Source organism: Rhipicephalus sanguineus, chromosome 1 (genome assembly GCF_013339695.2).
Source record: "Rhipicephalus sanguineus isolate Rsan-2018 chromosome 1, BIME_Rsan_1.4, whole genome shotgun sequence".
NCBI classification, from domain to species: domain Eukaryota; kingdom Metazoa; phylum Arthropoda; class Arachnida; order Ixodida; family Ixodidae; genus Rhipicephalus; species Rhipicephalus sanguineus.
Window position 1 is genome coordinate 57875758 of NC_051176.1, and position 17182 is coordinate 57892939.

At 49.6% G+C, this 17182-nt stretch overlaps 1 protein-coding gene across 1 annotated transcript in view; it reads left to right on the top strand.

Moving 5' to 3' along the window:
• The first annotated feature begins 3674 nt into the window (after positions 1-3674).
• Positions 3675-17182, top strand: part of LOC119391718 (bone morphogenetic protein 4) — a 261822-nt gene continuing 248314 nt past the window's right edge. Inside the window, exon 1 of the mRNA XM_037659376.2 lies at positions 3675-4964. Within this exon, the coding sequence (XP_037515304.1) occupies positions 4604-4964 (361 nt within the window). The 5' untranslated portion in view covers positions 3675-4603. The remainder of the gene's footprint in view (positions 4965-17182) is intronic.

Sequence of the window (17182 nt, forward strand, 5' to 3'; positions counted from 1 at the left end):
GCAAAAGTCGTACTGCAGCAAAAAATGCTGCCACTAACTGAAGGCAACCACTCTATCCAGGAGGCTTCCATTGTGGAAGCGTATATTAACGAGTGAGAGCGAAGCCCAACGTACGCGGAACACTTACATAAGCATATTATTATTGTCATTTTGTATGTTAATTTGTTTCACATCTACATGGGGCAGGGTCTGTGTGGTGGATGGTGTATGAACTACAAAATTATTGAAAAGTACGGGGTGTCACGGGCCAAAAGTCCGATCAGATTACGAAGAACGTCGTAGTGGAGGTCTATACAGATTACCTGGGGTTCTTTGATGTACAGCAGAATCTTAAATACACGTCTTCTTTTTTTTAACTTCACTCGTATCGAAATGAGGTGGTCGTGGCCAGGAGTCGAACCCGCAACATCGTGCTCAGCACGTCACGCGATGTCGTTTAACACGTCATAGCGATAGCAGCGCCGGTCTCTCCTGTGGTGGCCCTCGCGGCCAATAGTCGCCAAGTCACCACGCTAGGTGGGCTATGAAAAGTAGGTGGTCGTATGTAATACGGACGGTTTTTGACATTTTTGAATGCGATCGAATCAAACAATCCTGCCTGGTTTCTTTGAACTGTCTGTTTTTTCAGCCTGTTCAGCCATTGTACAATAGGTGTATAAAGCGAGGCACTGCTGCGCTCTTTGATGACAGACCTCAAACAACTTCGACACCGTAATGGTGCGCACTGCACGTGATCATGTGTCTGCTGCGCTCTCTCTTTTCTCCTTGTATTTCTACCTGCACCCCCTTCCCCATTTCATGGTTTACACGACCAGATTCAGTTCATATTATTTATTTCGTAGTCATCGTCTTTCGTTATGGCACGAAAATTCTCATTATTTACAATGCTTTCTATCGCAAAAGCCTGGCGCATATGTTTTACTATAGCCGTTGAGCGTGACAGACGGTTAGCGATATTTCGCTTTTTCCACTTAAAAAAAAAAGAAAATTAGTTTGAAGGATTGTTCATATAGTATGCCGCTTGTATGGAAGCAAAGAAGTCATGCGCTTTGCTTTAATTTTGTGTTTCCGTGTTTCAACTTGGACCTCTCTCCGTCCCGGTGGTCTATTGGCTATGACGCTCGGCTGCTGACCCAAAGGTCGCGGGATCGAATCCCGGCCGCGGTGGCTGCATTTTCGGTGGAGACGAAAATGTTTGAGGCCCGTGTACTTACAATTAGGTGCACGTCAAAGAACCCCAGGTGGTGTAAATTTCCGGAGCCCTCCACTATACGGCGTCCCTCATAATCATATTGTGGTTTTCGGACGTTAAACTCCAGATATTATTGTTAACTTGGAGCTCTATACCCCTTTTTTTTTGCCCTCATAAGCGGAAAAGTATGCGCATTTGATTGCAAACACACATACACACACACGCACGCGCACACACCTACAAATATTCAAACGTGATCGAGTACTTCACTATTTAACGCCCCTTAACGAAACACGAGCGTTCATTTCGGTAATTATGCACCCAGCGCTGTACAAGAAACGCACAAGATACGGGTTAGCACAAGAAACGGTTCAAAGGTTGACATAAAATTGTAGATATACATCACTTGTTAATCGCTACAGATATTTATGGAATGGGCCGCCTGCAGCCATACTGCCGAACAGCACAGCTGCGAGTGTCTATGTCGACGCACCTTAAGTGGCGACTTTCAAATGAAGCCTAATAATATGAGCAGTTTCAAATTTACCCAAATTGCTCTCTTTTTTTTTTTGCTCCTCTGGCAGATCGCATTTCGCTTTTCTGCATTTTCCCCTGTTTTTGTGATCGTTGTTACGGGATTACTTTTGCTCCCTGGTACGGGTCCCGAACGTTGACGCGTTCCGGCGAGGATTAACTTATAATGGCCAGTATAACTTCATCTTCCGCTAGTATCCGGTTGCATCCCGAGCAAAAAATGAACGTCCACTTTTGACAGCGTCGATTTTTTTATCTTGCTTTACTCTCGCATAATCATCCAGAATTTTATTCGCCACCGAGGAAACGTCTCCGAAAACTCTGCCCGATTATGCGCCAAACACGTTATCGATCAGCCAGGCAGTGAACGAAACTGTGATTCTGAAATTAAGTGTGCGGAATGAAAAAAAAAAAAACACTCTAATAACCTTTAAAAACATGAAGACTTAGTGGTGATGCAATGCTGAGCGTCCGCTTGTCTCTAATAGCAGAGCCCATGCAAAAAGCACTGCCGCGTATACGTTAGTGCCGTATTATACGCTGGGAACACCCAACGCGACGCCTATTTTACAATTCTACCTTCGGTGTCGCGCCTGCGCACTCTTTCGCGCGGCTACCGCGACAAATATATCGGTCGAAATCGAGCACACTCTTATCACTGTCCGAAAGATAGCATCGCCCTATTTGTTGCGGACAGCCCACCCACGTCAGTAGCGCAGTTCCTGCCGGTGTTTTGTTATTTGCTTTATCATAATTTTTGTTCCTTCTATCTCGAATCGGGAACTACTGTTCACTCCCTGCAGAGGCTGGGGGAAAATTAAAGCGAGGCGATTCACTTCGAATACTCTGTGGTGTACGTGTATGGCTGTACCTTTACTTGCTTGTGTTACGTTTTGTTTTCTTTACGAATGAAGAAAGAGAAGAGGAAAAAGGTGGGGGGGGGGTGCGGAGCGCAGCGAGGGAGACCAATGCGAAAGGAATAGGCGGGTCGAGTGCGCTGTGTGCGCTCTGTCATACAAACCGCTTTGGCGAACCAGTTTAGAAAGCGCGGCAGAAGCGCGGTGTCACTGCACGAAGCGTCCCCGAGCGGACACTGTAAACTGGTGCTGCGTACAATACGCGACTGGAACCGATACAAGCACAAACGAAATTTGAGAAGCCGGTGAATTTAAGGGAAGAAAAGAAAGAGAGACAAGAAAGGCATTCGACTCTCGGGTTCACAATAGAGAAGGCACGGAGGTGAAGATGTCCCTGCGAGGAACGGCGGTCGTGTCAGGAAGGGGGAGTTGTGCGTGGAGTGGGCCTAGAGGAATACAAGCGGCGGCGGCGGCAGGTTGTGAAAACGTTCGAGTGGGGGTAACTGGTCGAATGGGAGGAGGCCCTATGTTGACGGTTACCTGGTCGTTCGGAGAGAGGGACGATGGTGGGGGTGAGGGGGGAGCTGGAAGACAGGAACAATGAGGGTAGGGACAACAGGTATGCGGCACATTGAGCGACCTCTGTCCGTGTGACCGACGAGCCCGCGGCTGCCGTTCAAGCGAACCACCGCGCGCTCGGACACACCGCGTTTAAGCGCGCACTGGACATGCGGTGGAGGAAACCAATGCAAAGAACGGCGGTGGGACGTGTACGGAAAGAATACATGCGTGCGTGTTCGGCGATCACCTTCAAAGAGTTCCTTTTGCTGGACGACGAGAAACGATAGACACGGGTGAAAGAGGAGTGCGCGCGACTCGTTTTTCGAACGAAGCAACACAGCTTCTTGTTTGCTCAGACTTGGCTTCACTACGCGCGCCGCTTGCCCGAAGGAGCAGCGAAGGAGAGCGCGAGGAGAGAGCGGCCGGCTGCTTCCGCCGCTTGACGAGAGGGGCTCGCGAAGCGGTGCGGCCCGCGCGAGTCGATGCTGTGCTGCTTGGTGGCGGCGGCCGGCGCGTTTCAAGCCAGTCGCCCCTCTGATCGCCGTCGGTGAGGTTGTCCCGCCACCGCGCTCCTACTCGCCGACCGCCTCGCCGCTTTGCGAGTTTCCACCGCGCGAGCTTCTGTCAAGCAAAAGTTTGTCGTCGGCGCCTCGAGTGCGCTGCCGTGAGCGCCGCCCCTCCTAATCGCGTCTCTATTTATTTACTTATTTTTCTTTCATTCTTTAGTTAGTAAACCGGGCTGGACACCACTGGATGGCGATCGCTCATCTCGTCGTCCGATTTGTGCTCCCTGGGTGATTGCCTTTTTTTTTCGGCCGGACAGTCGGGGTACTTTGCAAGTGTTACAGCAACAGTTACAGGACACGCGACCCCCGTCTCAGATATTGTCCTTCCAATTTTCTGCCCGAACCTCGACGGGGCTTGCACGAGTTTGCCGTGAAGTTGGCGCGGAAGTTTACCCCCGCCAGTAACTTCAAGCACAAAACTTTTGCTCCGCGCGCGCGCGCGCGCGTGAGCATTTTCTTCTTATTTTTTTTCTCCGTCTCTCTTTGTGCGAGCGGCAGCGATGCCGACTTGTTTTAGCCTCGTTCTGGCGGAATGTGAAGTGACTGACTGAGCAAATCGGGCTGCTGCTGTGACTTCGCGCGTTTCGTCTTAACCAGCTCTTTCTTCGGGACCCATTGCGAAACATTGTGCGCGTGGCGGTGCGTCCGTCCCTCGCCTGCGTCGTCGTGTGGCCGCCGCCACAACTACGTGCGTTCTTGTCACGCGCTTCCGTCGTGTGAGAGACAGCTGAGGCCGGACCTGATACAAAGGACGCGTGTGTCTCTCTGCAACCGGACACAGTGATCAACCAAAGTCGTGAGAGCCGGCATCAGAAGCGCAACTTCCCCCACCGCTCACCGCAGTATCTACGTGCAGTGAACTTTGAACGACGCGAAACTCATTGTTCGTCGTGATGCGTCTTCCGTGGCTTCTGGCTCTCAAGGCGCTCATCGTGGTGGCCGTGCCGCAGAGACGCGAGCTGTCCAACGCCATCGAGGACGTCTCTTCGGCGTCGCTGTCTTCGACGACCAACGGAGGTGGCGGCGAGGAGTCGCCGCGTCGGCATCACGGCCAGCAGCAGCGACTCAAGGACGGGGCGGCCGTCTCCCGGTTGCTTCAGGTGTTCGGGCTTCGAGAACCTCGGCGCCGCGAGCGGCACCAGCAGCCTCCAGTCTACATGCTCGAGCTGTACAACGCCACCGCGGGATCCGGAGGGATTACGCGATCGGCGAACAAGTACAACGCCAACCTGGTGCGCAGCTTTCCCGACCGAGGTAGGTGGTGCATCGGCGTGACGCCCACGCACCGACGACGCCTTCGGAAGCTGCTTGATTTCTTTGATTTTTTTGTTGTCGGCTCACTTGGCATCTCTCATCGTCACATAGGCTGCGTGCCCGGCATGCCGGCGACTAGCGACGGGAGTGCAGTTTTCTTTCGTTGTCACCACGCTTTCGTCACAGTGTCCCTGGTGCAGTGAGCACCGCTGTACGAGCGGACACATTTGCGACAAAAGCGTGGTAGGCGTCTGACCGTGGGAAAAACGCATTCCGTAGCCGCTCTCATTTTGGCTACCTGATCACGTACCTGTGCCCTGATGTAGTCCTGGTCGACCGCTGGAATTTGCTGAACGTAGCAAATTCCATCTGTTGAATAAATGTTTCTACTAGGTTAGGAGCATTACTTGATAAGTCAAACGCACAATTGCCGCGCGTGTATAGTGATATATATCGTGCATGGAGTACTAGATGCATGAAGCCTCGCAGCATTCTCATGTATGACGCTGACACCTTCGATACCAGTGGTATACTTCAATGATATCGAGTGAGTGAGTGTTGGTACCTCATGAAACACTTGCAGCGCTGCAGCTGTTGCAGTTCCCGTGTGTCCACGACAAGAACATTGCTATCTTCACGAGTCGTACTATATTTTTGTGCGGAGGGTTCGAATCGCCCTGATAAAGAAACATCTGCGTGGTGGAAAATGAATCGACTTTACCCATTCATATTGTCACGGGTATGGAAAGGTGACTCAGGCACGGGCGCTGAAATGACACCTAAAGGAGGAAGACGACAACGTTGTTGTTGTGGGTTTGAGTCTGAGGCTGCCCTGTTGTCCTACGATCCTGTCCGCCCTGTGCAGCATTAACTCGATCAGTTTTAACTGAATAAATCATCCCCGTAACAATATGTTTGTTCGACATTGCAATTTGTGACGCACGTGAGACGTTCTATATTCCGTGTCCACTTATTAAAGGATGTATTTAGGATCGGTTTCCATATCTTAGCACCATGGTACGCTTATTCATGGAATACCTTAACGAGGGGCGTAGCCAGGGGCGGCGCCAGGATTTTTTTACTGGGGGGGGGGGGGGGGGGGCAGCCACGACAAATGAGTTCCTTCAGAGGGGCAGGGAGGCTGGGAACATATGCATTGTGTTTTGACTATGCTTGCTCTTGGGGGGCAAAGGGGGGCAGGCGGGAATTTCGGGGGCGCTCCAGCCCCCCCATACCCCCCACTGGCGCCGCCCCTGGGTGTAGCCAGCAATTTTTTTTCGGAAGAGGGGGGGGGGGGGTTGAGGTGAGATTTAACCGTGTGTCAGTCAGCGGTAACACTTTTTGCCTGAGAGCGTAGCTAGCACGGTTACGACGATGCAGCGCACGCGTAGGTGGTCAGTGTCTAGTACATCTGATGACCGTCACTGATTTAACGCACAACGAACTTAGGTTACCTAGGCTGTCTTCCTGCAGTGAACGCAAGGAACAGAACAAGGCTATAAACACAGTGCTTCTCTTATTCATATCGTTCTTCGTCTTCGTTAAGGACTTACATGGACCCTCAGTGGCACAATACAAGATGGCAAGCTTTCGCGCGTCAAGCGCTGTTTCTCGCCAGTTGCGCAGCCAGCCAGGGCTGACCCATGCCATCTACGAATGAAGATGGCAGGCACGTAGAAGATCACAGGCACTCTCCTCATCTACGGCGGGCTCTTTCGACGTCGGCTTAACGTGAGGATCGCGTATGCAACGGGGCGGGTCGGCGAGGGGCTTGCCGTCTGAGACGCTGTCTGCGGCGTCGACGACCCGACGAGGGAGGCACACGAGTCCGAGTGAATACGCGTCCGCTCATGGCAAGGGGCCACGCACTAAGCTGCGGCATCGCTCTTGCCGAGGCTCGCGCTTCCGCCCGCGCGGCCATCCGGCTGTCGCGTGTTATGCGTGTTCTTTTCTTCTTCTTAGCACTGCGTCGAGTGCGGGCGCTGTAAGTGTGGAGAGAGGGAGGTCTCGCGTATGCGCACCAAAAATGACCGGGAGGGGCGCAGTTAAACGGCTTCGCAAGCTCACTGCCTTCGTGTTCTGCTTTGTTGTACCCACACTTAGCTAGCATTCTCTCGACTTGGGTTTCTTTTACTATGAACGCTGCTCGTATAGTGTAGTGAACGTGTAGCGCGCTCACGCGTGAGGGTGACGCTTGCTTGTTAAAGAAAAAAACTTCAGTAAGCAAAACAAAAAGCCGGGAGTTGGGGTATGGTTAGTGTTAATTGCTACGCTGTTTTACGTGAATGCCAGATACTCTTTTCGCCTTAAGTTTGGCTGCAAAGAGTTGAGAATAGACGTGCATTACACAATGATTACTATAGCCTTGCGCGCTGTAGTGTACGTGTGCCACCGCCGTCCGTTTGCTTGACTCTCGGTCGTAGGTAAAGCTAAGCAGGGAATAATACTTGACTTGGCGGAGGCAATTTCAGCACTTTAAACATTATAGTATAGAAGCGAATGTCACCATCTCACATTATAACCTGCCTACGTCATCATCTCATCGTACAATGAGTCACGTTTCTCTGCTGAAAAGCTATCAATAATAATAATAATAATAATAATAATAATAATAATAATAATAATAATAATAATAATAATAATAATATCTGAGGTTTAACGTCCTAAAACCACGATATGATTATGAGGGACGCCGTAGTGGAGGGCTCCGGAAATTTCGACCACCTGGGGTTGTTTAACGTGCACCTAAATCTGAGTACACGTGCCTCAAACATTTTCGCCTCCATCGAAAAGCTATTCTCGAAGCTCGTACCCACAGCACTATGTAGCGACCGTGCGAACAACACAACAACAAAAATGTTCAGAGGTAGTCCCGTTTCGTTCCATACAAATATGATCACCGTGAAATGTTCAGGCTACATGTCTCCTTCACTTTAGTCAAAGCTTGAACATGAACCTGATTCCCGCTTGAAAATTTTGGCTACCTTTGTTTCGGTTTGCGCGCGTAAATACCCCAAGCGTGGAACAAACAACATCTTTTAGTGCCGCACAAAGGCCTCGCGCGCGTCCAGATTTGCTGCTCACATTACGTGCGTTCAACGGGACGGAGTTTAAGAAACCGTGTCGCAGAAATTTCAGTGTCGGCGTCGTTGGTTGGGAGCGGAAAATCGAGATAGATGAAAATAAACAAATAATAAAAAAATATTCGGTTCGACTGAGAATCGAAACCAGGCCTTCTGCGTGAAAATCGGGTGTTTTACCGCAGAACCACGCCATTTCCTCAAATTGCTTCAAAAAAAAAAAAAAAGAAAGAAAGAAAGACCCCATACAGGCGTCATGTTGTGCGAGGAGCCCAGTTAACACATGTAACGTTGCATATCAGAAGGGTAGAATTGCGCCGGGCGTCACACCATGTCAATTGCGCAACGAGTGGGTGGTTTAAAGGCCCACCCACTACGAAGCACTCAGACATAATTAATCACCAGAGAGAGAGGAAAGTAACGAACTGTAGGGAGGTTAACCAGACGCACAGCGAGAGCATCAGCAAAGTGTGCAGCTGAGCGTATTGCCTTACGAAGGCGTCGTGGTTCGCTGATTTGCAGTGTGATGAATTATGGCGTAGTGGGCACTTCGCAACTGCATTTGCAGTAGATATGCATTCTAGGAGACTTTCAAACTGTCAGTGTCACGCGCGCAGGAGTTCCTTTCCTTGCGACATGCACGGTTGAGGTGCCCCCAGAGAAGCGAAGCCACGGCAAAAACGAACGAGAGGATGCGAACGTTCACGCGATCGCATTCTACTTTTGAAAGCGAAGCTCAAGTGTCCTCACGTTGTTTTTTTTATGTTTCTTTTTTTCACCATCACCAAGAGTAGCCACTCGAGAGACCGCTAGCGCACTGCGAGTTCGTGAAAGCATTATTTCTGATTGTTGAAGGCGGTTAAGTCCGCTTATTTTCTCGCCCAGCAGCGTCACTTAATTATAGAAGAAACGTTGTATCCTATCGCCAAGTCACGATTACGCGCTTGTGTACAAGCGTGTTGCGGATAACGAAAATTTCTGCGGTATGGTAGCGGTGAAAAATAAAACGTTAAATAAATGAGACAGCCCGGACCTCAGCGGTTTCACCACCTCTTAAATCGTTTAATGCAACTGCATAGGACCTCATACAGCGGACGCCGCCATCTTGCTTTCTTGTTTGTTCCTCAAGTACAAACTCTGCCGCGTCAAGAACGAAACATTGCGTTGCACACAACCTCGTCTTCTCAGGATATTTTAGCAGTGCCGGTTCACCGTACGGTAAGTACGGAAACACCGTACCGTCGTAGTCGGCACGTCGCTATGTTAGAGTTCAAGAGCTGTAGTAGCATATAATCTTCTCATATAGTGTTAACGTATATATACGCATCACCCGCCACGTTGGTCTGTAGTGGTTATGGTGCTCGACTGCCGGCCCGAAGGTCGCGGGATCGAATCCCGGCCGCGGCGGCCGCAATTTCGATGGAGGCGAAAATGCTTGAGGCCCGTGTACTTAGATTTAGGTGCACGGTAAAGAACACCAGATGGTCAAAATTTCCGGAGCCCTCCACTAAGGCGGCCCTCATAATCATAGCGTGGGTTTGCTGCGTTAAACCCCAACAACTATATATATATATCTATATATATATATTGGGCGCATCGAGTCACTGGCGCGGCCAGGACGCTTTCGGATCGTGGTACGTTTAACACGGAACGGTAACACGGTAGTGTACGCGGTACGGTAATACCGTCATTTCTAAAACACCCTATGGGGTTTTAGCAGTGCCGGCTTACCGTACGTAAGTACGGAAATACGGTACGTCGTTGTCGGCACGTCGCTTTTTTTAAATCTGCGAGACGTGTATTAGCCACTATAATCATCTCAACATGTTACCGCACGCATAGGGCAGCTCTCGCAGCTAATAAAATCGTGGTACATTTGAAAAGGAACGTGTTACTTCTGAAAGCTGGTTGCGTGGTGCGCAGTTGTTACAAATCGCCATGCGCGGACGTTAAAAATGAAACTTAAAGGGGAAGAAGTTATGCTGGATTGATCATTTAATTAGTGCGTGGAAACTAAACACTGCCACAGGTCAGGTTCGCCAGGTGTTCGGTCAGGTGTTCGTTCGCTAGTTCTGATAGTGGTCAGGTGTTTTCGTCTTCATTCGCATAATGCAGCGAGCGTCAAGTTCTGTGTCTGACGACGACACGATATGCCGGCGGCGGCGTTGCGATGACGTAATGAATTAGCGGGCTGGTCTACACATTGGTACGCTTCAGGAAGGTGGAGCACTGAGACGAAGAAACTGAAATAGTACACATACAAGCGCGCATGCACACGCACGCAAGACGTATAGACTGTTTCACGGACGCGTTCGAGTGCCGCCATATTGGGCTGTTAACTTTGCTGTTTTGTATCCTTATCGCCTAAACGAACGGTGCTGAGGTAAGCTGATACGCGTGAAAACGGCTTGACGCGTGAAAGTGCATTCGACTTTTTTATGACCTTGTTTATTGCGTGTCACGACATAAAAACTCAGGAAACATTCGTTTATCACCTCAAGGTGGCGACGCCCATTAATCGGCAATAAAATCGTGTACATACGGATGACTGTATGCGTTCTTTAACTTCCTGTTTCGTCGCCCTAACAAACTATGTAGTGTAATTTGTCAATAGCGAAGTGGCAACAGCATCGCAACCTCCAACCTCGTAACACCATAGTCGCTTCAAAAAGGAAGAAGCCGACAAAAACTAACCCTATCTGTTTTAGTTGGATGCTGCGGAGAGATTATGGCAATAATTTCTGGGAAGAAGTGTTAATTTCCTTCATTCATAGCGAGGGTCTCGTTCTGGCAGACATGATGCTTTCAGGTAGTGTGCGAGGGATTATTGGTCAGCTGCCAGCTCGTAATAAGTTCACGTGCTACGTGACGCCAACAGGCAGAAAAAGAGTGTTCCACACTCGCCGTCATGGATACTGGCGGCGCTGACTGACGCTCCCACGTTTAAATGTACATATATACCCTATAAAGTGGACGGGGGATGGCCGCCGCGGTAGCTCAGTTGGTAGAACATCGAACGCGTTATTCGAAGGTCGCAGGTTCGGTCCCTGCCCGCGGCAAGTTATCTTTTCGTCCACTTTTCTTTCTTCACATTTACCTTACATTTACTAATAATAAAATCCCTTATACTCTCCTTGGCATTATTGTCTGTTAGTGCTCATTAATAATTTCTGTGGTTTTACGTGGCAGAACTACGATATGCATATGAGACACGCTGTGGACTGCGTATTAATTTCCACCACCCGGGCTTCTCTAACGTGCGCCTAAACCGAAGTGTGCGGGCGTTCTTGCCTTTCGTTCCGATAGAAATGCGGCCGGGAAGCAAAACCGAGTCCTCGAGTCTAGAAGTACACGTTGCTGGGCTAGTCGGTTCAGGTTCAAGTGCAAGCCACAAAAGTATGGCTGTTTTTGAGCAAGGAAATAACGAGAGAAGGGGTCCAGGGGAGCGCAACCCTGGACCCCTTCCCTCGTTATTTTCTTGCGCAAAAACAGCCATACTTTTGTGTCTTGTACTTGAATTCTCGGGTGTAGCATCTCGGCACCTGGCCTGCTATAAGCTGCCATGGAGGGTGGAGAAGTTGAGGCAAAGCAGAGTACATATACCTCGGCTCATAGATTTTTCGGCGCGTTCCCTACGGAAAACGAAAGAGGTACACAATTATTAATAAAGAGACGCCCCGCCGTACGCAGCTGTGATCAGGCCCGTAGCCAGGAATTTTTTCGGGGGGGGGGGGGGGGGGGGCACGCCTATACGACTCAGAGTCGTCTTCGCTCACTGTTCTGGTTATGTGGTTGTCACGACTCGGGGCCGAAGCACAAGCTTCTCCCAAGATGTGGCATGGGGGTTGGGCCTCTGGTGTATGGCTTGCGCCAATCGCCGGTATGAAGGAGTCAAGGGCCTTCTCCAAGCAAATAACAACAAGCTTTAATAATGTGTTTAAACAAAGATAAAGATATTTCTACAATAACCGAAAAGTTATCTTGAAAACAAAGGTGAATTAGTTATACATTCCACAATTATTGCGAATGAGTGTAGCGTGCATGAAAGTTCAAATATGTAGAGACAATGAGCAACATCGGATGAATGACCAGAGAGCAAGAGCTGAACCAATAATTAGAGCTCGCAGTCCACTAAGTTCAAGCGGTTGACATACGTAACCGGGCGCAGCAGAGTCCTTCAACACCGGCGCCGTTCATGAGCGACCCTCGAAGCTGGCGAGACGGGCCGGTGGCGGTTTCACGATGACCGGGGGTGTTGGGTCGCTGCGTTGTGTCCCGGGAGTTGCCCAGCGTGGATCTCTTCTCCGTCGCAGAGCAGACTGTCGAAGTATAGGATCGGCCCCTTTTTTATACGCTTCTCTAGCCGCCGATCTCAACTTCCACTGTAGTATCGATGAATCCTTGAAACGGTCACGTACGCACTGGTTGCTGCCGTGGTTCACACTTCACTTTCGGTGGCCTTCACGGGTGAACAATTGACTCACACACAAAACACCAGTCACGTAGGCACACGCGGTCTAACACGTAGCTAGGATACAACGTCCTGTGGTTCAGACTCTGCTGTCGGTCGCCTTCTCCGCGAGCAGTTCAATAATCTACAAAACAAAAGCACGTGAGCTCACACGTAGCTCAGATGCACGTCTTCAGGTTCAGACTCTTCTGGCGGTGACCTTCGCTGCGAGTAGTTCAATAATACACAAAACAAAAACCCATGATCAGGCACGTAGCTCGCTTGCTACGTTCGGTGGTTCGCATTCCGCAGGCGGTCATCTTTTCGAGCCAACAGCTTTACAATTACACCAGACACGAGCCACTATATTTCGTATACAGTCTAGCCTTGTTAGGACCTTAAGGTTCACACTCTACTGGCGGTGACCTTCATGGCGTGCAGTTCAATAACAGACAGAACAAAAACCCGGGATCAGGCACGTAGCTCGGATACTACGTTCTGTGGTTCATAGTCTACAGGCGGTCACCCTTCCGAGCCAACAGTTTTCAAATTACATAAGACACGAGCCACTATAGTTCGTATACGGTCTAGCCTTGTTAGGACATAGACGGAACTTATTTCCTTCCGCTAACATTAAGTGGTGCACGTACGCTTACGGCACAGCATTCTTGGAAAAGAATTGCAAGCACGTTCGCCCCTGAGGCCAGTGGAAAAATACAAACACAAACAAAAAGGCGATCACCTTCCCGAGCGAACAGTTTTGAAATTGCACAAGTCAAGAGCCACTACTCTTCTTATACGGTCCAGCCATATTAGGTCATAGAGATATATTTCATACGGCTAACGCTAACACACACTAAGTGGTGCACGTGCGCTTACGGCACACCATTCCTAGAGAAGAATTATAGCACGTTCGCCCTTGGCGCCGGTGGAAAAATCCCTTCTCATGGCATACCTTAGGACATCATGCGCAAGAAATGTTAAGCATATGCGACTTTTGTGACAATGGTGCACCTCGCTATGTATACAATGACCACAGCGGGCCGTTTGCAAGGCGCGTTGCTTCGCCTGCTCGCAGCGTGTATAGTCCGCGGCGCGCCCAAGGCGTCCGTAAAGATCACCCCAGAGTTATTGCGAGGATGTGGCCGCCCCGGAATGGCCGACGATTGGCCCTCGCTGCCTCTGCGCGGGTCGCGCACACTCCGCAATTCACCCGACCTCCATCTCTGACCCCCTCACACACCCAGAGACCCAACTCGTATAATGGACGTGGTTTTGTTCATTCGCACGCACGCGGCTGTGAACACCCAAGTCTGTCTTGAAGGGGATTTGTCGCGAATGGGCCTGTATAGCATTTCTCTTTCTGGTCCGGCCATGCGCGTTCCTATGCCTCATTTTGGCAATATGTATGTATGTATGTATGTATGTATGTATGTATGTATGTATGTATGTATGTATGTATGTATGTATGTATGTATGTATGTATGTATGTATGTATGTATGTATGTATGCATATGCGTCTGTATAACGACACCCTTCCCGTCCTCTTTTATGGGCGTGTGATGGGGTGGAAGAGAGAAACGATTCAGTGAATGGCCGAGCAGCACACACAGCCAAACGACTCCGCCGGCGCCGTTTGCAGAGACGCTCATATATATTTTCAAGATTTGATCTGCCGGCATAGCGATATCACTTGAACTTTGAATCGAGGCGTATACTTAGCGCCAGAAAACCGGACCTCTGTAAGTTTCTTCAGACGCCCACGTCAGTAAAGTAATTGTGACGCGCGTATTTTTCACGAAGTGCGCGAAACGGGAATACGCTATGACATTTGGGCCTGGAAGACTTTGGTTTCATTGCAAATTTTGGTCACACTGCAAGTTTTAAGGCACCGCTTAGGAACTGTTTTTTGCGAACGAATTGTGCAAGTCGATTCGTTGTTGGCGCAGTTAGAAGAAATTTAACGGTCCCGTTACCATGCCGCCAGAAGGCACTGGCGTAGGCGTAGGCGGGGGGGGGGGGGCAAAGTTTTCCCTTCGAAACTTGTTAATTTTGCATGTGTATATATGCACGTACACATAAAAACACGCACGAACATACATAAAGCGTGGTTCACCCCCCTCCCCTCCCCCCCCCCCCCCGTCCGAAAAAAAATTCGATCCACTGCCAGCAGACATCCTGCCTCTTTGTTTCTGTTATAGTGTCCGCAAGCAGGGACCGTCCCTGCGCTATCCCATGTGCCCGAGCCGCGCGTCTACGTTTTTGTGCCAAGCAGCTGTTTTGTGCTTTGCTAATGCCATTGCCACCGAGCGATCAACGCGCCGCGTTTGTTTGTTTTCAAAACAGAAATCTGCTATGAATCCCTTTATCGTATAGTTCTCACAACCTATCGCGAGAAAACTCACTATATGGAACGGCCACTTTGTTTATAGCGCGCATGATTGGTTAGTGCCAACCGAATGTGACTGTACCGGCTGTCCCAGCTAACTTGGACCAAGATTTTAAAAAGAACCATGCGCTCTGGGAAAGTTGTTGTATATTGGTGGTAGTCGTGTGTACATACAACCTGTACTGTTTTCATGTCTAAGCGCTAATAATTAATTAAGCTTAATTAGCCAACTTTTTTATTCTTGCTCGAATCGGTGAAATATTAACTTGATGTTGTACCTCGCCTCAAATAGCCCCAGAATCTAGCATTTATTTTTTGCTGAAAAATGCCTGGTTGTTTTTTTTTTCCCCGAGAATAAACAAAAGCGCGCGAAACATGCCAAATATGAAATAGACGCTCGCTCGCACGCCGCTTCTCAAGCGCTTCCAAGCGTCCTTTAGTTGACACACCGGCTGCGTTCGTTCATCACAGCATTGGGCTTCACGCTCGATGATATGGACGCGTCAGCAGCGTGTTTTGATGCGAGTCCATCAAATAGCGGGAAGCCGTGTACACTCTAAGAAAAAAGAGAGTCAAAAGAGGGTCATGGAACCGTGACTCTCTTCGGGTGTCCATCTGACCCCTTTTGGAAGGTACAGGCAGAGAAAAAGAGTTCGCATTTGGGAAGGAGTCACTGGACCCTCCTGAAGCGCGTTTCGATTGGCTTCGGTATACGGAAGAGCCGCCGTATACGCCATACATATCGCACGCTCGCCCTTTGGCGCCGTTGTGGCGCCTTGCTCGGCGACGCAGACGGGGTTGGCGCCGGGGTGGCGCGCCGCTCTCCTCTCTCAGTCGTCTCAGTCTCCTGGTCTATTGGAATGCGATGCGTGGCTGCGTTGGTTGCGCGGAGCGCTGGTTGCGCGTCTTCGGTGGTGTTGACGCCGGCTCCGTGCACGAAGTGACGCTTGGAGGGCGGAATATTCATGGAGCTGCGGACGACAACGGGCGCCAGTTAACGGTGAGTGTACTGCTTTCGTAGGTACTAATTATACAGCTTTAGCTGGGCGTCTGCAGCAGCTCTGCGGAACCTGCCAGCCATTTCCAACAGTAGCCTGTATCCGCGGGTCTGTTGCGGATGCCCAACTAAAGCTGTCAGTTAACGAGTTGCCACCGTTATGCGCGTTGCTGTACAAGCTCCCATAAAGTGAGCGATGCAAACAATAATCGAGGGTCATTTCTTGCTGATCGCACGTCGTGTCTGCACTACTGAAAGTGCAAGATGTCGTTTGAGATGCACTTTAGTCTACTTCATAATAACATTTCCATCGACCTTGAGTGTGCAGCGTGCTTCCACGCGTGGGAACGTGAAGAAAAAAAGCCTGTGTACAGAACGCTCAGACGCACTATATGTAAAGGTTTTGTTGGCTTAAAGACGGTAGTTTGAGGTGCAGATATAGTATGGTGGCTTCCAGAACGTACGCGGTAGTCATTCAAGTTGGACACGCCTCGCCGGTAAAGTGAAAGAGCTCTAGACTTTCGACGGCGCGCGTTGTTGCGGCCGCCGGCGTGCACTCTTTTCCCTCGTTTCTGTTTGCTGTTTTCGTGGTTTGCATACACTGCGATTACGTTGGCCGCTATAACAGAATCGAGTGAGTGTACGTGATTGTCGGAGTTATGTGCGCTAATTCTAAAATATGACATGTCTGATCTCGACGTAGACGGCGTACGCACGCCCTGGGTGTCGTTCGGGCCCTAGTACTCGCATCTGTTTATCTGCGCATTTAAGAATGGGTTACGTTTGTAAAACATGCGGTCAATAACCGCTCGCGGCATGCCCCTGGCTGCCGGAGGATGTGCTTTGCTGTTTTGTTGTTAGCCTTTATTATGTCTGTGTGAACCACTTATTGTGTAGGTTTGCAAACCTTTACTGCAATTTCATTTTCTCATCATAGTATCACGTTCTGCTTTTCAGATACCGTTTTCATGGTGCTCACGCTGGACAGGAGCGACAACCTAGCAAGCCACAAGTCTGATGCCTCAAGCCGTCACCTCTTTTTGATTTATTCTTAATCACAAGGAATAAATATGGAAACATGATGGCGATTTCTGCTGTTCATTTAGCACCATATGACACTGTGCACATCACAGTCACACATTTTAGTTGGCTATGCTCATAGAAGCATGTAAATGAGGAATACCCAAACTTCTTAATTGGAAATCACAGACCATCTTTTCGCGCTTTCTATATAACTTTGCTGGAAAATATGTGTTGTTTTGACGAGTTTTATTAAAATAATGCTAAAACTGAACTATTCTT